This window comes from Columba livia, chromosome 4 (genome assembly GCF_036013475.1).
Source record: "Columba livia isolate bColLiv1 breed racing homer chromosome 4, bColLiv1.pat.W.v2, whole genome shotgun sequence".
Taxonomy (NCBI): domain Eukaryota; kingdom Metazoa; phylum Chordata; class Aves; order Columbiformes; family Columbidae; genus Columba; species Columba livia.
Genome location: NC_088605.1, coordinates 75,333,821 through 75,357,399, shown reverse-complemented (window position 1 = coordinate 75,357,399; position 23,579 = coordinate 75,333,821). Strand labels below are relative to the sequence as shown.

Sequence of the window (23,579 nt, the reverse complement as noted above, 5' to 3'; positions counted from 1 at the left end):
AATTTCAATACTATCTTAACCAGATCCTGAAAAATAGTGGTGATTATGACTGAAAGAGTCACAGAAATTAAAACTAGTGCCATATTGACAGATATGCTAATCCACATTAACGTTTCTGTTTTCTCTGGGAGATAAAAAGCATTACAACTAATGACAGCATCAACCTTATCAACAACATCCAGAGAAGCAATAAAATATTTGAATAGCTGGTGGGACAGCTTCTGAAAATAATCTGCATAATTCAGACAGAAACTTCTTAAAAAAAGGTTGCTGGGAGTTGTTTTTTTTGGGAGATAGGCTGGTCTCCTGACTTGCAGGACCCCCACCAGAGGCAAACCAACTGCTCTGTCAAGACTGTCCTTCAAAATGATGAGCAGCAGCAAAATATGACAATGAGAAGCATGCAAATTAACCAAAAGTTTTAGAAACTCCAGAAAGGTTCAACTTTAATTGCAGAATATTTGGAAGAATTGAGGCGAAGGAGAAGCTGGGGAATGAGGCAGAGATGAGCTTTTGAGAATTGTTTCACGTAGTCGCAGGAAGAAGAAGAAATTGGAAGGAAAGGCTGAGGCTATACTAGAGCGAATTTAACATGATTTAACATATTTCTGCTTTCATTTGTTTTATGCTCAGGGAATAGTGAGAACAGACAGCTACAATGGATGTTATTTAAAAATGAAGCAGAGAGTAAATCCTAGTGGCATGTCTTTAAAAAACAAATGAAAAATGCCAGCTGTAAATTACATGTTTTCATTGGTCAAGTCTACATACAATATAGTTTACACAACACCCCAGCATTGCCTGCACATTATTTTTGTAATCAGAGAGAAAGCCAACAGCAGAAATATTTTGGCTGGGAGACTCCAAGTGACTGGAGAGCTTTGCCTCCTGGGTCCAGTTTTCATCACACCCTTCACCCACCCAAACTTGCCAACAAAGCATCAGCACACACAAAGAATTGCCTGAACTTTTAAAAAGTAGCATGTTTTTTCTCTTGTGTTGGGGCTGATGTGAGAAAAACTGGCAAGTATTCTGGATTAAAGTACATATGCAAACATAACTAACATAACAGCTGCAAGAGATTAAAGCAGCCACACTTGCTGGTATATAACTGGGAATGGATGTTTTTTCCCTCATTCTACAAAAAGCTCCCCCTCTCGACAGGAAAGGTTAGAGTTGAATCAAATAGAATCAAGTAGAATAGTTGGAAAAGACCTACAATGACCATCTAGTCCAGCTGCCTGACCAACTCAGGGCTGACCAAGAGTTAAAGCAAATCATTCAGGGTACTGGCCTCTTAAACACTGCCATGCTTGGGACATCGACCACCTCTTAAAGAAGCCTGTTCCAGAGTTTGACAACCCTCTCTGTATATTCTGGAGTATGTTTTGGATACTATATAATAAAATACATTTAGGAACAGAACAAAATCTTAAAGTCTTTTTTCTACCCTGTGAAAAAAGAATGACATTTCTCAATTTAATTTATACCTATGCAAAGGACCCATACAAAATCTCATCAACTCTGAATTCCTACTAGAATGTTTTAAGCAAGACATAAGGGGGCTGTAAGTCACTCTTCACCCATTAAAAATTACAATATTATACCAAAAAGAATGGAATGTCCTTAGGACAATATAAAAAAGTGCAACTCCATTTCCCCTATTTTTATCAGCAGTTTAAATTCTTTGATAATGTGACCTTCAATGTAACAGAGAAGCAAAAGGCAGTCCTGACAATTTTAACCCTAACAATGTTTTATGCAGTGACAGATTTAGAGCGTTCCTCTGTGTAGAAGTCCTAGTTAGGGTACTTGAAGGGCAGCCAGATGGTGGACAGCCCAAGGTGAGCAGAACCTATCGTTCTCCTCCTCCTTTCATTTTGTTCAGTACTCACTGCAGCATTTGGCAGAAATAAGCTAATGTCCACAGGTTATATATAATATCTTCCTGATATGGAAGAAAGTTTAAAAAAAAAAAAGGAAGGAACACAATCTTCCTGTTCTAGGCAAAGCCAATACCAAAGAAGTAAGACGTCTAAGTTGGTTTGAAACACTTTGTTTCAGTTATTTTTGAACTATGTGTTCAGAGAAGACCAAAGAGTGAACTTCAGTGGGAAACCCCTGCCTAGCTATTTGCACATGAGCAGCAGAAATACACCATGTGCCAAAAACCCCAACTGTATCTTGGCCAAAAGCAAGACCCTTTTCTCCAGCTACTGGTTTCAGGATCAGCTAGTAGAGACTATCCCAGCACAAGAACATAATGGGCCAGAAAGCCAGGAATACTTTAAAGGCTACTGCAACAGAGTCCCATTTTGTAGCTAATAATGACTTGGATGAAGCTTGAACACCTGTTCCGCACTTCCAAAAAGCAAAGGTTTTTTTTTTGTCCACTTGTCTAAAATAAGTTGTCTTCTTGGCTGTAGTTATGGGGAGTTCATTTTCCTTCTGAGACCAGTCAAATGAGTGCAACTACTAAGGAGATATCTACCCGGGCTTTAACCTCTGCTTCTAATCTCCTGAAGAATGTGCTTTGCCTCTTCAAGCAGATTTGTTATCAGTACTGCTGCACCCCAGTGGTACTTACATACAAGAAAGGTATACAAAAAAGTAGCAACAAATATGTTCTCAAATTCAACAACAGGCAGAAACCTAACTTAGCCTTGAGAAGTTACCAAGTCCACCCTATCCAGAGAAGCTCTCAGTGTGAAAGGAAAAATAAAAAACAGACAGCCTTGTATCATGGGTCATCACTTAAATTCTATAAAGCAATAAATGCCAACATACAGGTAAGAGTTTCTGAATGTTACTGCATCTCCAGACCAATGGGAAGTGCTGGGTGGGAGGACACAGTGAAGCCGGGGTAAAGTACAGCCCATCCATAGAGCAGGGCCAAGGCTTTTGGAAATGGTTAAAGATTTTTCTCACGTCCACCATGAGATGGCTGAAGCACAACACTTGCTGGAGAAGCCCCAGAAGCTGCTTTAAGAGGAGCACCTTTAGGGCAACAGTTATTTTTTTTTCCCTTTGAACTATGTTACCCCCTTTCCACATCCTAAATCAGTCACCTTGGCACTCTGCAGAAGCCAGGCAGGGGGTGAGGCAGCAACATCTGTGGCTAAGGCCTCATAACAGATTTTGTTTCCCTGATAGACACATCATCAGCACTTGGCACAGAGGTTTAACAGGTGCACTCACCTGCGGGCACACAGGGACAAAGCCACCTGAGTCCCCAGCACTGCAAATGTGGCCATCACCCCCCAGCAACCAAATGCCTCTGACTGTGATGTGTTCCTACCTCTGCATGGTGTTGTGGGGCACTAAGAGCTAAAACAGCTTTGTTCGTACACATTTCTATTGTCAGCTGGATCGTGTAGGAACGTTTTTAGGCAGGTCAGCAACCTCTTAACTGACCACCAAAGCCACGTGTTTGCTGCACGTTCTCTCTCAAGTATGCCCCTTGGAATTAAAATTAGCCATTTCTGGAGCATGTACTACGCAAAGGATTGATTAATCCAGACTACCTGTCTTCATCTTTGCATCCACCCATTCGTTATCTCTCTGTGTCCTTTTTTCAGTGTTTTCTGTGACAAAACTTGGAGAGTCTGCCTTCTTGGAAACGTAGTGCCTTGAAATGTACCTAGAGATAGTGCATACAATTATCCTTACTCCTCATAGTATTGCTGAAGTGCCAGGGTCCAAATAATTCTTGGCATCCTGTAACCCCAAATGTTTGTTTGATCAATAAATAAAAGAACTTAGTAGCTTAGCTGAAGTAGGAACTAAATATTATCAGCCATCAAAATGTCTTTAAGCCTCAAGTATATAAATCAACTGATGTGTTGACATCTCCAAACTACAAGGAAGTTTAACCAAAACAGTCAATTAAAAGGAAAATAACCAAGCACTTTTTCTTTGTGTTATTTATACATGAAAACAAAAGGTAACAATGCCTGCCTGTCCCTCTTTGATTCACTTACATCCTGCGATGCATTTTAGACTTAGTGTTCAGGTAATCTTGCAGTTTTCTTACAGTAGCTCAGAAAGTTACTTCACCTGGCTTTCAGGGCTGCTCTCACTCAGGGAGACTCAAGCAATGGATTTTCAAGATAGATCTTCCAAAGGAGGAAATAAAGAGAGTACTCTAAAGTACTGCAGATCTCTGTCCTCCAGTGCAGACACATTTTCATAAGCACGAGAACCTGAATGGTCATTATTCTAAATCCAAACCAGCAACAGAACGTGTTATACGACTTTAAAAATACAAACAGGAGAATTAACTTGTACCTTTTTCAAGAGCTGACAAATTCAACAGCATCTTGCCCCCAGTTTCATGACAGCTACTAAAAGTGCAAGAGCCAAGCTAAAGACTGCTTCGGTGTTTCAGGATGTATCTCTTCACAGCCTGATTTTGCAGTGCTCTACAGGAGACTGGAGCTCCAGCCCAGGAAACAAAACCATTCATCCAGTAATAGAAAAACCATGTGAGGATTGTCAGAGTCACACAATCTCACACGCTTAGGCGAGGAGACTGGAGACCATGTGGCATGGAGAAAGCCTGGGAGCGCTGGTCCTCAGAGCTACCAGCAAAGCAGGACCAATGGCTCTGTGGGACAGGCTTTGTCCAACTGGGCTTTTCCAGCCAGCTGCTGTTTTCCCCACTGGTCTGTGGAGCCAAAAAAAATCAGGATTAGGAGGCCCACTCCTAATTTTGTCTGTACAAGCAGCTTGCTGAGCATCCGATGAGGACAAGCTGCAAAGATGTGGTAGGCCAACACCAGTTAGGCTGGTTACGAATCAGACTGTGGTGTAAAAACCCAGCGCCCACTTCCTACATTCTCTATGGCTTTTGATGGAAACAAGCAACACCAGCCATTTTCATACCACAAATTACTTCCATGTCTTCTGTGAGCCCATCAGAGGGGAATTCCTGTGTCCGCTCACTCCCCAGTGCTGCTTTCCGCTTCTCTGGTTTCCATCTAAAAATTGAGATAATTATACTTGCCTCTCCAATGTTTTTCCTACTGTAAATAAAAATGTACAACATTCATCCAAATGCTTCTGAGCTTCTGATGTGTTATCTGAGCTTTCGTTACGCAAAGGCATCCTTTCTCAGGGGGCATTAGCTTTGTACTTCGTAGCCAAGACAGCCTTCATTAATTTAGGTGGTATAAAAAGAAAATCTGTTTAAGAAAATAATGTGGAATTAAATAATACACTGAAAGTTCTTTCCAAATTTTATTATGAATAGTTTTAAAGCTAGTGGATAATTTTTTAATCCAATCTCTCATGTTTAATGTTCTATCAAGCCAAATCCATAGATACCCCCAGCTCTTTACATTTCTTCCTCTGTTAGTATAATATACTGGGTCAAGTGTGACCACTGTTTATTTTAGCTTTGCAAAATTGATCCCAGCTTCACGTTTTTGAGAAAGATTGGTCCATTTTGGTAGATTTCCAGAACAAATCCCGCCTGTTCTTTTAAAGTGGGTTAGACTCTTGACATCCCACCATTGTGAGTGTGGAAGGCATTTCTGGCATGCGTAATCAGCGATTGACTTTCCTGCTTGTTTTCATAGTGATAAATGTGTGGTACCATTAGGCAGAAAAACAAAGTATTCCCCAAAAACTCTCTGCTAAGCACATTTTGGAGTTAATGGGGTAGTATAGATACATCATGCTCTCTTTCTGTGCTAAGAGGTATTTGATCTCATGAAATTCACTCGCTCCCACATAATTTACACTGCCAAAATGGAACATGGTATTTTCCCTCTTCTGCACATGTAGAAAGAGCAGGCTATCTTGCCAAGGTTAACTGTACAATCTTGTTATGCTTCTATAGATTTCATTAATGCCTCATAAAAGAGAATCGATAAAACTCCTTGCATGCCGATATTGAAAAAAAATGACCTTTCGATTTACTCTTTAAGATACAAAAAAAAAAGAAACTTAATCAATAGACATCATCAAAATTCCTCTGATGAGAGGTCCTGAAACAAGGAGTTTACATTAAGAATTCTTCAGAGAAGTTACATTCCTGCTCTGAACTCCTTCCAATGGGACTGTTCCTGATCCTATTGGGAAACTTTGGTGGAAATGCTCATTTTAGGCCACTACCTTGCAAAGCTGCGTATTAGTGGCCCAGGATTGCTCACACACTGAAACACAGGCTTCTGCAGAAGTGTCGTCACACTTCAAAGGTTAATAGGACTGCTCACAAGAGATGGGATTTTTACAGAACTCTGCCTTCGCTCCCATCTATGTTTTAAATTTTCCTTTGACATTTTTCCATGGGTATGAAACCCTGCAATGCTTAAATTGACTTTGCAGTTCCTTATATGTAATTTACAGCTTAGCGTACCCTGCAAGCACACCAAAATGACACTGGACTCAGCATCCCATCAGGAGACCTGCTGATAACAAACAGCTCTGCCCTGGCAGCAGCATTAGCACTAGAAAACAAGGGGCTCATCCATGGCCTTTTCATCGAGACCCTCAATCTCCTTTGCTCCGAATTCCTCAGCCTGCTTGTAGGATCCCATTTTATATTGTCTTTGGGTTTTACAGCATCTTCTTGCATTCAAAGATAATAATGATGTTCTGAAATCTTTCTTTAGTGGCTAGGTGGAGCAATTCAGAAAATTGTTCTTAGTGCTCCCCTCCTATTTCTGCAGGATTTTTCAGGGGGATAAGGAACAGCCTCACATAAAAATAAAACAAAACAGACCCCACAAACAAGAGATAACCTGATGGCAACATTATTTTTCCTGTTTTCTTTTTAAGCTACCTCTGTTATTTAATATGCCTCATAGCCATATTATTACAGATAATTGACATAGATAATGACACATCTATTTAAAAAGTGTCTCTCTTGTGGTTTTGAAGTGGCTGGTAAATACATACTACTGCTCCCCAAATCATATCTTTTATTTACCAGAGGATCAAAACACTGCCTTTCTTCAGCCTCGAATCCCACAGATAAGTTTGTTCCCATCCCAAATTTTCATGCAAGAGACAAGAATGTTTAGTCTACACCTTATGTTTATAAACACGTATTTTGGGGGAAGAGGATGCTTTAACTTCTTTATACAGTGCAGTATTTGTCTTCCCACTCATGGAAATAAATACTGTAGTGTACTCAAAACTGGTAATTCTCTAAAGAAATGTATTTTTTTGCACTGTTACTAATTAATATTTGAAACCGCAGGTTGATTTTTGTATGTTTTAATTTTCCATTTGAGAGAAGACAATGAGGAAAATCAAGGGCTTTGTTTCTGTTTTTGCAAATAACCTCTAGGATGATCAAAAGTGAACAGTCACTGCTGTAGCTAGAGAGACAGCCTGGATGGTCCCATGACCTGCTGAGAAAAGCTTATCTGAGGTTTTTATCAGAAGTGAGGTGATGTTCTGAGAACCAACAACTGCAGAAAGAGATGGCAATGTGAACACGCAGCCTTTTCATTTTCATTACTAAGTCTTTGCAGAGGTTTGCATCGATGGGGCTGTGGGTGGCTGCAAAAACTTCCAATCCCAAAACTTACAATCCCAAAACAACTTGTAGGCATAAACCAGCATTTTACCCAACAACTGCCATTCTAGATGCCTATCTTTTCTTTAGGCTTTCTTAAGCGGGACAAGATCTTGTAAAGATCCTAACATTTTCCTCCACATTTTGATGGCAAAGAATCTCCTTGTTAACACCAGGATCACTCTCTGATGTACTTTGCAGTGTCTGCTTCTTTTTTCCTTTCTTTATTTTTAAAAAGCATTCTTAGATTCATAGAAATTTTCTCTGTCCAAACAGATGAGATAGAAATGTCTCCCCCGTGAACAGAGCCTTAGAGGAATGGTAACTGTGACCAACCCTCAGCTGGTGCAGAACTGATGCACTCGCTGAACTTGGGGAAGCCGTGTTGGTTTACATGAAATAAGAGGCTCAGCTGCATTTGTGAAACTGGCTCTTCCACTTAGAAAGTTCACCTATCTGAGCACAATCAGGAGTTTGAAAACCTAGAGCCTGTGGGCTGAATTTTATTAGGAACAGATGGGGCTAAGTGGCATAGACAATTTACCTGTGCACCTAAATACAGTTACATATATTTATAAGCATAAATATACCAGCTGGCATCCATTTCCTCACTAATCAAAACACCTTTGGCCAGACATACACTGCTACAACTACTTGGTTTTCATGCACACAAGTCATACCTGGTAGCCTTCAAATCATGAAAACTTGATATTGCACAAATTCTCATTAATAATCTTTGATCCTATAGGAAGGCTTATGCTGCCAAATAGTTGTTGAAATCTAAAGGTCAGATCATCTAATATTAAACAATCCAGCATTTGATAAACAACCCAGAGGACAAGGCAGAACTGAATTTTGAAGCCAGCACTCTTCATTCTTGCAGGTAAGTGCATCTTCTCAAACAATATTTCATGGTCAGCAAGACATTTCCTCAGCAAGAGACTTGCATGAGCCTTTAAGCTGGGTTTGTGGGAAGGAAACACGCAGCCTTACATAAACTATTTCAATCCAGCAATTCCTTGTGGTTAGGTGATTATATATACTAATAACTTCACAATGACAGTATCTGGATGTAGCCTCCACAAACACATAACAAAGCAATTTAATATTGTTTGTGCACTCCAATGTTCTCAAGCAATGACTCACACTTCAATGCAAGTTCTCATGCTACAGAAAACTAAGAATGGATTTGCAAAGTTGAAGTCCCAAAGTACTGCATTCAGGAACTGCTGAAATCTCTCTAGATACAATAACCCACTACATATTTTATACTCGCATCTCTACCAATCGTAGCTCTGTATTCATAGGTGTGCATAGGATGTTGATAGGGACACTTGCTACCAATCGCAAGATGATGACACCACATGTTATTATACTGATCAAAAATAGTGACATATCTTAAAATACTGACCATCCAAAAGCAAGGCAAAGTTAGATGAAATCTGATCAAAGACCCTTTTCTTTTTAAGAACTGCCTTACGTAAAACCTCCTCTGGTACATTTATTTTCTAATACGCACAAGTGATAATAAATTGGCTACTATTTGTATTTCTTTTTCAGATACCATCTCAGAAAACAAGCAGTACAGCAGTTTTTACCTTACACTGTGAGTAAGAGTTACTTTGCTCAAACTAAACTTCAGTAGCTGATAAAAAGTAATCAATATTGTTTCAAGATTAATTTTGACCTTACAGACCATGTGGCAAAAACAATTCCCCCACTAATGTACTTCCATGGAAGTGCTTACGTCCATGGCTCAAAACAAAGAACTTCAACAAGAGCAACCAGACTTTCTTTTGATATACAGTAAGAATAAACAGAAAAAGAAGCAAATACACTAGAAAGTCCTAATATTTTTTTTTTAGTAAGATAAGAGCCCTTGCCATAACTTGGGAGTCAGAAATGCATTTGCACCAAATTCCAAAATGCCTTGACATAGTAACAGCAGAAACCTTGGGAAAATCATGTTTAAATCAGGCATATTACTGAGAGTAGACACAATCAGAGCATCCCAAAAGTTTTGCTTGATACAGGCTTTTGTTTGCATAAATGACTACATGCAACCATTTATTGCCCTTAACGAACTGCAGAAGATATTAATGGCAATTTATTCTCCTCAAAAAAAACCTCTGTTGAGCCACTTAAACTTCTTTTTCCCTGTTCCCATCTGGGTCCTTTAAGATAAACCTGCTCCACCCTGGGCTCTGCCAGGGCTACAATTAGTTTTGGAGACTAATAATTTATTCAGAGAGTGCAATGGCTAGAACATTTGAAAATTTATGAGGGAATCCAACTGCAGAAAAAGGGTAAAAAATTCTGCCAAGTGAACACTTTTCAAATTCGTCTTTCAAAATAGTACTTCAGTTACTTTATTTCTTATTTTTCGTTAGAGGTTAAAGAACGTTTCCTTTGAAAAATGTTTTGGTATACACAACTGTTCTTCAAGGTCTTTGTTTGGAGCTGGGGAAAATGACTTGAGGGATGATTATAAATCTTTTCCCAAAATTTCAAGGCCTTCCACTGAACTGGACAAACTCCACGCACAGTCTGAATTCACCAAGATGGTTTAGTAGCCTCATGCAACCCCACATATTCTGCAGTAGGCAGACTATGGGTCTCCTTTTCCTCTTTCTGTTTTAATAGAGGCTCAAACCTTCCCAGAAAGAGGGGGCACAGTACATAACACAGGCTCATAGGTCCCACACTACTGCACCACAAACCTGGCTCCTGGTCGCCTTTGTTTTCAAAGTCCTTTAGGCACTTGAATTAGCTGCATAACCAGCTGCTTCTCACAGTTTTATGCATGTGTTTCAGGCTTACTATCCAGTATATGGACATGCAGACAGATAAAAATAGTAAAACTTCAAGAAAGGCAAAGAGTATTGGCGCTGCAATGCCTTTTCCAGTATAAAATATTCACAGCTGTATTAGATTGTCCCATGCGAATGTGAATGGCATCATTTTATTAGCTCCAGCATAATTCAATCACATAGTTTTCCCAGCTCATGAAAGTGTATATATTTACTTTTTTTATAATCAAATGCAATAATGATTTTTTTAAATAACTTTCAGGCAAAGCAGTGCAAGATAATAGGAAAGAACATATGGGAAAAGTCACTTTTGACCTACGTTTTATCCTTAAAACTCAAAAGTGGATTCAGTATTAAAATCAAAGCACTCCAAGTATATTGTGAAATATTCACAGCTGTTATTATTGCCTGATTTATGTGTGCTAGAGACCAGATTATTCAGACTGGTTTCACAAGCAATATGTTAGTAAACAGGATTTTGTTTGGTAATTATATTAAACATGTCCATATAAGCTTGGAATTAATTACAAATGGTACTTTACTGTACTTGATAAAAGCACTAAACAACAAGAACTAATGATGGCAAAAAGGTCTTCTCTCATTTTCAATAAAGCTTTCCATGTGAAAATCTGTCAACATGAAAAAGTTACTGCTTGTCATTAAAACCAGGCTTCAGTTCAGTAACATGTTTACATGTTGTGTTCCAGAAGGGGAAGAAAATGCAATTGAATTACTATCCTTAAAGCCTGTAGTTTGCAAACACACAATCTGCTCTGGGCATTCTACTGATGTCAACTCCTTCAGCTTGGGAAGACAAAAAAAAAAAATGCAAGTTCAGCCTCGTAACACATTTGAGAGTTTTGCACTACCACCACAATTTGGTAAGAGCTTAAGTGAACCTTCCAGATGTATTTGCAAAATGTTTGCAGTGGGTATGCCTGCCCACATCAGGCATTTAAGTTTTACTATCAGTACTTGTACAAGGTTTCACTGGTGGATGAGTAACAGCAAGAGGAGGCGGAAGAGGTTGCAGCAATACGTCACTGTGCTTGGCGCACGTCAGTAAACGACTAATTATCCCTCTATTTCCAGCTCTCACATTAACTTACTAGCAGCCCTTTGCCTTTCTCCACAATGGCTTTATAGCACAAGATCTATTTTCAAAGCAGACTTCAAAGTGACTTCTCCAAATTAGACCGATTGCCAAACTGAGTGCTAAACTAGGCTTCAGTGGCTCCCAAGACCACGGTAGTAGGACCTCAGACTGCTGGTTGCTTTTGAAGACGAATAACAAGCTCATCACCTGTCCTGCTTCTCTTTACCAAATACACACTGTACTTCTCAACCTTCTTGTTGATACACTGAGATGGGTGAATGCTCTTTCCTCTGCCAATAGTTAACTAGAATTTAAGGCCATAGGCATATTTTTCACGCTGCTGTAATGAGACATATTTCCTAAATAGCCAGCAAATAACCTTTTTCTTTTTCCCCATGGCAACCCAGTGCTCCACATAACTAAGCATCTTACTGACTTCAGTAGAAACTTTTCTCAAAGAAGGTCAGAATAATTTAACAATAAAGAGCCAAGCAGATAAGCAGCTCTGTGCTTATCCTGTGTTACAGAAGCCTGTACACTAGATTTGTTAATCGAGCTTTAATTCAGAAACCTGACACTCTCTGCTTTTCTTGTAACCATTTTTGTTTCTTGTTAATGCAGCCAGATGGCAGCTCCAGTTTGATTACAATTCTCCCTACATTAATGTGAACTCTTCATCTTGTTACTATCAGATGACATTTGCTTTCCTTAATGTACATAGTTTTAGAAAAATTACAGAAGTGCTATTGCTGTGTTACATGAAAAATTCCAATGCACATTTAGCTGATACAGCATCAGCTGCTGTTTAAACTGGGCTTAGCTAATGGACTTTTAATGTCACTGGGGTTATGTGCAGTTACTGGCTATTAGCAGGAATGGACCCTTTCTATAAAAATCACTTTTCCTCAAGTGTGTTGTTTGAACATTCCTTCCTCTGATTTAGTGACTGTCACCAAATACAAAACAAATGCAAGGACGCTGGAATCTACTGTTATCTTTAAAACCAACTTAACCTCAGCCTGGCCTCCACAAGCGGAATATGTGTTCTGCATTGGTACTAGTGGACATAAAACTTTAAAGACAAAAGACTGATTTTTTTTCTTGTCTTGCTGTGGTGAGTAAATCCCAAGCACTCCAGCAAAATTAATTGGACAGATAGCAAAGCTTGATCGAGGTACTGCCATCAATTGATTTCCCTAAGAGAAAGGATCTTTGCAGTGAAACCAAGTACTCATAAAATAAGCTCATGAGTAATACATAGCAGATGAATAGTCCATGCAATATCACTTTGTCATTTTAATTCAGCTTTCTTTGCAAATGTTTCTTATAAATGCAAATTTAAGTCTTTCCTCTTGAGACTACCAAACGATAGAAATGTTTATAAAGCAAGTAAGTAAATTAAGACTTAAAAAACATATTTGGAGGTTTTTATCTAATAGCCATATTTACTACAAAGAATTTGTATATAACATTTAAGGGGAAAAAATGCATACAGAAATAGTGCGGGACAAGCAAAGGACAAAAGCTAGCAGAGCTGAACAGTTTTGCCTTTTCCAGTGCTTGTGAAAAGCATATGGCACTTCTCATTCTACTGTCTAAACCCGGATAATAACCACTTTTGTCATCAGCTACCAGGCTGCATTTCTAACAAGCCTTCGAAGCCCATGCTTTTAGTAGTAGAGGTCTTTAGTTCAAAGATGACTGATTGCTGAGGCAGGAAATTGCCGTATAATAGATATTTATGTGGATATCTGCCTACAGTTGGTGACATTTGGCTGTCAGTGTTCTTATCTGAAATAACGTGACAAAACCCAACAGAAAAATCATCTACCTGGAAGAATCTCACCAAGATGTTTTTGAGTGAGGCACTCTTAATGTCTCTACAGGAAAGAGCCACGTTGCTACATGTAAAGGAAACAGAAAATCTCAAAGTTATTCAAATTATTGAGCTTAAAAAAAAAAAAAAAAAATTACCCAAAAAAAACACTTGCCAGTAAAAAAGATCAAGGTCTGTCCATCCTAGAGTCTCACTCTACTGTGTCAACGTATTTTTAACACAGAACCATATCAGCTTCTGACATGTGCTGGGTTTGAAATTAATGGAGCTAGATTTGTTGGCAGTCATAACCTGGCCTTGTATAGTGTTAGTCTGTCCTCCTTGTATAGTGTTTGCCTGTCCTCGCTATAGGCACTAGGGATTTAAAAAAAAGAAAGGAAACCAGTAGTGAAGCCACACCTCCCAGTACTGAACTTCCTAGCTACAAACTTTCTAGTTACTTAGAAACACAGAAATTAGGAACTTCCTATTTGCTACAGCACAGCTATTTTCCACCAGGAGGAGAAGGAAAAGCAGCACTGCATAAGAAGTTTGCTCCATTTTATTTGAGCAAGGAACTGAAAAAGTTACCCTCACGTTCAGAAGCTGGTGAGGAAGCACAAAGGAAGTCCCTAAAACTATGTTTGCAATGTCTGCATGAAAGGAATTTGTAATGGGGGCAACGAGTTGCCAAAAACTAGTGCAGCTTTGGGGCCAAAAAACTTAGAGAAAGGAAAACTAGTATTCCATAAACCAATTCAGTGAGATTTTCAGTGAACGGCAACGGTGCAGTGGCACATTCTTCACAGTCCCACCCCTTAACGGGACAGATTTCCAGTTTCCACAATCAACTCTGATTTTCAGATCTGAAGTGACTGAGTTTGACAGGGGAAACTTCATCTTCTCTTAGTTGAAAGCACCACCGAGTTTTGACCTAACCCTGAAATGAAGGCTGTGGATTGCTCCCAGTAATTACCTGCACTACAGTCAGTGTAGGTAAATCCAACGCATGAAAACGGAATTAGTTTCGCTTGCTATTCTGTCCCACTTCTTATTCCTCGATTTCGGTATAACTGAACTGCAATTAACCTCATTCACTGAGACCATGTCATTATCTTTGCTCACTATGTAAACTTTCCAGTATAAACACATATGTTTGGATTGAATAAGACAAGTGATGTATTTAAACAATAAATAAATACACCATATCATACAAGTGCAGCAATTCATGTTGCAGATACTCTTTTAGCAAATTTATGGTTAGAATATAGCTCTCTAAGAAGCTCTAAAATACTAATAATCCTGTGGTGATCACTTTTCACTGCTTGACATGAAATGCGCTAAATTAGAGGGAAAAAAAATATATAAATATAATGCCTGGGGAACATCTATCATTTTAAACAAGTTTCCAAAGTGACTGCAATAGAGTCAACCTCTTTTGGCAGACAATTCAAGGCTTACTTGCACATTTCCTAGCTGATGAAATTCAAGATTTCTCAAACAATTGCACCCAGCACTTGGGAGACCAAGAAAAACACAAGCTTTCCTTTTTCTCAAAGGATACGCTGTTAATCCACAGAGCTTAACGTTTCAACCTCTCACTCAATATGAGACTAAGAAATAAAGCTACTTTACTTCTCAAAAATAACTAAAAAGGGATTGGAAAGAGCTACCTGACAAGAAAACATCCAGCTGTTGCCAGGCCAGTAAAACCTATCTGAGCTCCTTAGCATTATTGTTGATAATGTTACCTCAACAAGAGAAAAATAGATACTGATTTAATTGCCTAGGCAACCTCATAGCTTTAATGACTCGTAACGCAACAGGGTCTTTTGGAGCGTAAGTCACTTATTCAGATGAATGAAGTACAGTTGAATAAGATAGTCCTGAATTGCAGATTAAACCCAAATGAAACAAAACAAGCCAAGGCAGTGATCCTTATTCCGTTTCCAACAGTGCTGCGGTCACCTGCTGGATCTGCTCTTGCTCTTCCAAATCTGGGATAGCACTGTGGATTTCACTGGGCAAAGCAAATCCTCCCAAATTGCTGCCACCATAAAGTCAGAGCCTCCAGGAGGCATCCCTGGTTCTGAGCAACAGCACATTGGTTTGCCTTCTGTCTTGTACACTTATTTCTAGATACCAGTAGATATAAAGAAATCAGTGGTGAGACCCAACAAATTCGATACTGGGAAGGCACCTGGGAGCCTTCAAAGTAGCATTCCCTCCACAGCATCATCTATGAGGTAGTTAGACAAGAAGGAGGATGAACTAGAGCACCAGGGTCTTGAGTACCCAGAAGCCTTGAGTTTGCATTTTGGCTTCCTTACACATTTGCTTTGCACCCTTAGGCAATTTCCCTTATAACTCTCCACCAAATAGAGATAAATATAGCTGTCTTCCCAGTCCAGCAAGAAGGATTGAAGATTAAATAGTTTATGCAATGTGACAAATAAGTCTCCCATTGTCTCTAGTAATGCAAACATGTAGCAAGGCCATCCTAAAAATGCAACTGCACATCCCACATGGGAGGTATCACCAACCAAGATGAGCATACACAGCTTTTTGGCTGTCTCTTTCTGTCCTGCCTGCACAGGACTCATAATGAAGGAAAGAGAGAATTTGAGGAGGTGCTGATGCTCTGCAGCATCGTGTCCTGACATATGGGACATCCCTGCCTTGATGGGGTTATTGCACAGTCATGCAAACTAGAGCAGCACTGTTCATGTGTGGGAAATAGCAAAAGTATTTGCCTAAATCTAGCATTGCCTGCCTTTTCCTAGCAGCACTAAGGGCATGTCTGGCACCACTGAGAATCTAGGTCTCCATCTCAATCTGCACCACAATAAAACTGATATTATAAAAAATGCAAAGAGAGAGCAAGATCTATATGAGCAAGGCACATATAATACGTGCCTTCACCAGTGTTCAACTAGGAAGGTAAGTGAAGTTTAACAGTGAAGTTGAAACGTATGGAGAAATGGAAATGAAAATTGTTATTGTCAGAAGACTTTACAACTTTGAGGATTTTTTTTATTTTCGCTGAACACCTAACAGATTTTCAGAGTGGGTAAATAGAAAGTGTTTGACCAGGAGGTAAATATTTGTGGCTTTACTGACCTTTTCACTAAAATAACTGAATCTTTTCTGGTTTTGATTAAAGTTTCTTGTTTGTTTTCCTACCTCCCTTCAGTAAATAAGCAAAAAGGACTCTTTCTTTGTTTGTTTGTTTCCCCTGAAATTTTCCATGTTGATAAAAAGGACATCTGTAAGTGAAACTATTTTGCATTGAGCTTTTCTTCCCCAGCCTAAACTTTTAGATAATGATGTACCAGGCTATAAGAGTACTCCCCCATCCTTGGTCTTTGATGAATTAGGAGGAAATCCCATGTTTCCTGCTTAACGTATGTGTCGTTTGAGCTGGAGTCATAAAAGCAAACAGGAAGGTGTTCTAGCGATGGCTACTAAGGGTGAAAACTCTACATGAGCATCTCTGGGGTTACCAAAAGCTGGGGACAACAACAGTATTAAATAAATCCTCTCCCTGTCACATTGCTGGAGTTTGAGGTCAGAGTATCTGCAGAGGACCCCATTAAATTAAAAACAGGGAAACAAGGTACCTGCAAAATTAAGGGGATTTTTGTTGTTCCTATTTGTTCAATGTAAGCTTCTTTAAAACCGTTTCCATTTTAGCATAATTTCAAATGCTTGCTTACAAATGATGCAAATTAAGTCTCTCTTTGCATACAGTTTGCCTCCCAGAAGACTTAATACCATTTCCTTCAGATTGCCTCTTGGATAATGTTATGATGGAAAGCTCCAGGGGCGTCTGCTCCTGAGACTGTTCTCTACCAAGCACACACAATAAATCACCTAAAACACCACCGTCCCTTCAGTCCTGGGAAGCAGTTAGCACTGAACTGTGCCTCTGCACAACACTATTCTGACGCTACATTGACAGAGGTTGTAGCCAACTGGAAAACCACTTCTTGTCTCTTATCCCTCACATTTAATCCTTGACTTAAGCTTTAAAAGCTTGCACTGTTTTCTACTGCCGAGCCAAACGTGAAAGCAAAGATGGCTAATGAAAATGACAGGCGATGTAATTACTGCTTTATTGGCACCGATGCCAAGATTGCTGCCTGCTAAACTTGAATACCTCCACTGGGTGGCTAACAAGATGTGCACTTCAAAAACCAGCACAACCCTCTCTCCACTTGAAAGGGAGGAAAGAGGGAATGGGAACAGGAATGCCATTTTTTCCTACAGTTACATATATATATATAGTTATGCGAAACACATTGCACAGGCTGAGCACCCATGAGTAAATTAACCTTTATTTCAAAGATAGCATCCAGTGATGTGTTTTCAATGACAAACCAATGATCTGAACATTTGAGACTCACACTGAGTTGAATGCCCTTTGACTAAATTGCATCAAACTATTCACTACTTCGAGCAATGCAAATTAACCCAGGAATTCCCCTTTGCAACAGCAATTAAAGCATATTTTTCAGTTAAGCTGCACAAGCAACTTTTGTGCCTTTTTCCAGAGAAAGTAACCAGAACTGATTCCTCAAAAGTCCAGTGACTAGAAATCCAGAAAGGCAGCAGAAAATAACAAACATAGCCATACACTATACATTTAGCTGGCAGCCAAAAATAATCATAGCTTCACTTTTCAAAGTATAGTTCTCCTTAGTATTTTATATATAGTCCAGAATCTGGTCGTATAATGTACAGAAATACTGAATTGTTATCCTAGTCAGTCTGGGCTCCTCTCACCTTCCATAGGAACTGATGTTGCACTGGATCCCAGACAACTGAACTGTGCAGATTGTGCCTCAAAACACCACTTGCACACACACACAAAACTATAAAAAAATAAAGGCATTTACTTGAAAACATCTAATAAATATAATCCACATTTTCTCCTCTCTTGCTGCACAGACCAGCTATGGAACCAATTTGCCCAGCCTTGGCATGGAGTTGTGTTCCTGTTTGCAGACGTACTGTATTTGGAAAATTAAATTAGGAAAATCTCTTTAATATGGTTAATGCTGTTTCTTGTTTCTGAGTGTGGATGTCACACACAAAGCTGGTCCCAAAATACAGTGAACAACCAGGGTTTTGAGGCTATTACCAAAGGAAAGAAAGAATGTTGTGTGATGAATGATCTACATAAAATGATTAAGTGTAAACATGCACGACAATTGTGGAAATGTTTAGATACCCTCACGCACTCTTACTGTACAGAGGAATAAATGACACTGACAGTAATGCTGAAAAGCCATCAGAAGGGGGCTGTATTTGATGTATATACTTTTTTTTTTCATAGCTATTACAACTGGTTGCTAGAGACTGGAGCTGGAGGAAGAGGAGTCCAGATTCTGGCTCTGGTGTTCTGGGAAGGAACCACTTCTCCACAGACAGATCCATCCATTTTATTCTTTCCTAAACAGCATCTCAGTCAGCAAAGGAAACCCAGTGGCTGTTCTGCTTTCAGCAAAGCCTATTGCAGTAATAAAACGCTTCTCAGGGCCACGATGGGCTACCACATCCAGCCCAAACTCATCAACGTCACTGAAGTCTGCCAGAGCACATTGCTTTAAAACAAATTTATGTTCCAAGTGGGTTTATCCATTCACAACAAAATACTACTTGGCCTTCACTTTACTAATACAAATACTATTACGCCCACATGATCAAGTACAAGCAGTCCACTGATGCATCAAGATAATTAAGTTCTTTTCCCCCTTTTTTCAAATAAGATATATTTAGATATTTAATTAAGAAGTGCATCCCCAAAAGGTTAGTAGATTCACATGTTCTATTTCACTTTTTCCACACCAAGCATTTTCAAACTGCTGCTGTTGCTAACACAGACCGTGCTGGGGAAAGACAAATATCTGCACACATGGCTCTTTTACAGTTTTCTTTTTAAATTATCACTTGGATTTAATTAGATTTGAGGGGTTAAGCATTAAAAAAATGTAATCTTTTGTTGTAAAGGAATAACTGAAACAAAGATTCATTAATATGCAGCCCCTGTAACTTTTTTATCCATCTCCTATGCCATCATTATTAGCCCATAAAGCTGTCTGAACCATGCCTGGCACTACAGATAGACAGCCTGACCCTTCCTCTTGTCCCAACTGCCCTCTAAAAAGATGAGAGCCACAAGATAACTTCTTCAAACACTCTTAATGCCCAAAGACGGAAGAGTAGGAGGAAAGTAGTAGTTCTGTCCTGATAACAGTGGAAAAATACTTAGCTTCAGAGAAGCAGATAAGAAATACTAATAAAACAAAAAACTGTATTTAGCTCTGCTGAGAAGCTCACAGGATGATGCTGAGATGCAGCAACATTAATGTCTCTGCCAGGGAGTGGGGGGGGTTGATCCATTCACTACTCAGTTAGTAACTTTATTTTCCATGAAGAAATGGAAAAGGAAGGCATGAAAGCAGAAGCCCAGCAATGTTCACCATTTCCTTAGCCTTACAAAAGGTAAGGATGGTTGGGGAATGGAGAAGAAAAGCAGAACATGAAATAGTACTAGCAGCAAGTATTGGAAAAAAAATGTACACGTCCTCTTTCCCTTCCCCTCCTTCCTTCTAAATCATAACTGTGTTTGCTGTATGAAGACAACAGAATACAGAGATTGGTTTGGAGTGTAACTTCCGCGTGTCCTATTTCTATAGCTCTCAAAGGAACACGATCAAAAAGACTAGAGGGATGTTTATATTTGGAAGGAGACACTGAATGGAGGATTGCTTCATTAAAATAGGTTGGGTAGGAATTATTTCAATGCTTATGCATTTTTGGAAATGTGTAAATAAAACAGAAGGAAAACTTTGCCTGGTGCTTTATGAAGAGAAAACTTCCTGAAGAGGGCATAGTTAAACTGTTGATTCATTGACTCAATGAAGCACTACATACACATACATGAAGATTCCCTCAGCAAACACCAACCAAAATATCCCTCAACTCTGGGAAAGGTGCCAAAACCAGGTCTGCACCCAAATTCTGTGCCTGGTCCTAACAAATGGGAAATTAAAATAAAAGCATGTATAGAAAAAACAAGTCCAAGAGGAATGACTGCATCCCAACCACATTCCCTGGATTTTCCACTCTGTTGTGAAAGTTTATCACACACCGCACATCAGAAAGCATCGCTGAAGAGCTCTCTGTCCCGTCCTGGGTGTCCTGTGACCCGCACATGTGCCACCCTTCCCAGCAGAGGTGCAGGGGACCTGGTTCCTCACCCCTCGTGGCATTTCTGTCCCACAGTGCTGTGCTACAGAGGATGTGAGTGAAAAGGAGAAACCAACTGAAAGCATGGGATATGAAACAGCTGAGCACAGGGGGTCCTCTCCTCTCTTTCCTGCTCAGACCATCTGCCATGTGAATTACCCATGTCCTGCCAGCAGGGCAGGCAGGCTTCTTTCTGCTCCACATCCAACTATCTGAGAGGACTATTCTTCTTCAACATCCCACATCTACACAGACAGATATATATGCACTGACAGCCAGGTCTACATACACATGGCACCATTAAAACCTTTAAATACATGACATCAAACCTGTCTTATCTTGAACATAAAACAGACTAGTGAAAGGAAATGCTGGTATACAAGACACAGAAGAAACGTGACATGATGCATAAGGCATTTTTGTACTCTCATTCGCTGCTACCTCTTTCTCATGGCCAGGTTTCTGGAGCTTCCTGAGTGTGTGCTCTGAAGACATAGTAAGTATCAGTTGGAAACAGATTAGCACCATATAGACATCATACACAATGCATCCAGCTCACCGGCAGCAAACCTACAGCTCCCAAAAGCCTGCCAGGGGCATTTGGAGTCTGAGCGACCTGCACCGCTCTCCTGTCAGAAAGGCCATTGGAGGAGTGAGCTTTGAAATGGCTGGGTGAGAGCACGGGGTCAGATCTGTGCAGTCGTCTCAAGTGCCTCTCCACAGAGATGATGGGGGGGAAACCGAGCATTCTTCCACTTGCATTATGCTAATAACTCCAGACCAAAGCTTTGGTGCATATTATTATTTTTGGTGGCACATATGAAAAAAAAAAAAAAAAATCTACAAACAACCAACCCAGCAAAACAGCTTCTAAATTTCCCATTCTCTTGCTAACCACATAACCAGGATTTCCAAGTGCTTTGATGAACCCACACATCCTTGCTATGCGCAGCTCTGCCCACATGCAGCAGCAACCTCTCTCTTTCTCTCTCCAGTGCTGAGGAGGTTGTAGAAAAGTATTTCCCAGCAAAAGCCACCCATTTCCACTTCAGGTCTAACTCCTGGGAAGAGTAGGGAAAAGCACTGAGAAAGTTTATGCAGCATCAGCTTGCAGGAGGAAAAGCCTCCTGCCCTGGCTGTCTGTGACACACTGAGCCAGGGCTCTTTGTGATGCTCTCAAAACATCACTAAACACGCACTGAGAAGCAAGACATTTTCACTCGGAAAGGGAAAACAGATCTAGACGTACTCCAGAACCCCCGACAAGGGAGAGGAACAAGAATTTAAAAAATAAACACAGAAACACGGTAACTCCCTTCGGGTATATCACGTTTTAGGCAGGAAGAGAAGCGCGCGTTGGGGGTTCAGGAATGACCATCGCCAGCAGAGCCCCGGGCAGGGCTGTGCGGCTGCACAGGGACCCCCGCCCCGCACCTGCCTTTCCCACGCACCTCGCCAGCCCGCCGGGCACCCGGCACCGCTCCCCGCCGGCCGGAGCCCAAACCCCACTCCGGCCTCCCTGTCCCGCTTGAGAACGGAGTGCAGGGAAACGCCTGTCCCGGCCAGGCTCAGAAACCGCAGACTCGACCCGCCGAGGGCGACCAGAGCCCCCAGACCCCGGCAGGGTCCGTGCAGGCGGGGCAATGCGTCGCTTGCACATATACACACAGAAAAGAAAAAAAAAAAAGGCAAAAATTCGCTTGTTCAGCCCGCACCCAGAAGATGCCCCAGCCCCTTTCCATCCACCGTCTGCCTTACCTTGCGCCGCGGAGCCGGGGCGGCTGGCCCCCAGGATGGCCAGGGCGGGGAGCACCAGGGTCTGCAGCAGGTATCCCAGTCCCGGCCCGCAGCGGGCCGCCGTCCCCTCCAGCCCCTTCCCCATGGCTGGGGTAGGGGGCGAATTTCGCAGAGCCGCCGAGCTTTTCGGTGCCGCCTCTTGCCTCCGCCGACCCCGTCCCGAAGGGAAGCGGAGGGGCGCGGAGCGGCGCGGAGCCCCCGCGAGGCGCTCAGACTGCGTGGGGGGCGACGGGGCGAGGGGCACCGCTCGTAGCGGCGGGGCAGGGGCGCTGCATGGCCCCGCGGAGGGGCGCGGAGCGGCGCGGAGCCCAGCGGAGCGCTGCCTTCTTCCCGCGGGCGGCTCGGCGCGGCTGCCTCCACCCCGGGGGTGGGCGGGGGCCGAGGCCGGGGATGGAAAGAGGGGGCTGCGCCGGGCGCCTGCGATAAAATGCGAGCCGGAGAGGAGAGCAGACCCAGAGGGAAGGGGGCGGGGGAGGCTGGGAGCCACCCGCTGCAGAACCGGCCCCCTTTCGCCTCCCCCGCCCGCGCCCCCTGCGCGCACACCCGCGGGCACACCGGCACACACATGCTAGTTCACACGCATGGCAGTGCACGCTTGCACACACACCGATATACCCCCACCCCAGCACCCCCAGGCCGTGCAGCCGGAGAAGCTCCAGGAGCCAGGGCTGCACCAGCGGACCCCGCGGCACCCTTGGTTCTCTCTCGTCCCCACATGGTCCCTAGGGGCCTAGCACCCCCCACACCCGCTCTAGGGGGGCTGTCTGCTCCCATAAACAGCAGAGTGGGGGGCAAGGGTAGAGGCAGCACCAGGAGGCAAGTTGGGGAATCCCCCAACCCTGCAGAACATCTCCCCCTTTACCGCCCAGGGTCTCTCTCTTAAGGATGGGATTGCTACCTGACAGACCTTACCCTTACACCCCCAAAAAGGTCTCCCCAGCCTCTGCTGACACCACATGCCAACCAAATCTCATGTTTGCTGCTCAACCAGGGCTCGTTTGGGTATTACAGTTGCTTTCTATGGCTTGTTTTGTTTTTAAGTTGCCTTTGCCAAGCTTAGGCAGACTGTCCCTGGCCATGACCAGACGCAGCTTCTCCTACACCACATTTGCCAATGCCAGAGGGCTGCAACCCTAGAGCCATCGTCACACCATTGGTACTCCAAGGAGCATTGCTTTCTCCAGCCCAGAAGCTCCCCCAAGCAGGGCTGCCAGCAAGGCTAGGAGCACTATTTTCCTCCAAATCATGGCTGGGATCTTCCCAGACATGCTGCCTTTG

General features: G+C 41.8%; 1 protein-coding gene across 2 annotated transcripts in view; it reads right to left on the bottom strand.

The window, feature by feature from the left end:
* The window catches only part of UNC5C (unc-5 netrin receptor C), a 226,067-nt gene extending 203,413 nt beyond the window's left edge, over positions 1-22,654 (bottom strand). The window contains exon 1 of one of the 2 annotated variants that reach the window (XM_021290742.2): positions 22,263-22,654. In XM_021290742.2, coding sequence (XP_021146417.2) covers positions 22,263-22,386 — 124 coding nt within the window. In that variant the 5' untranslated portion in view covers positions 22,387-22,654. The remainder of the gene's footprint in view (positions 1-22,262) is intronic. The other variant, XM_065062383.1, reaches the window with a different exon arrangement.
* Positions 22,655-23,579: the final 925 nt, after the last annotated feature.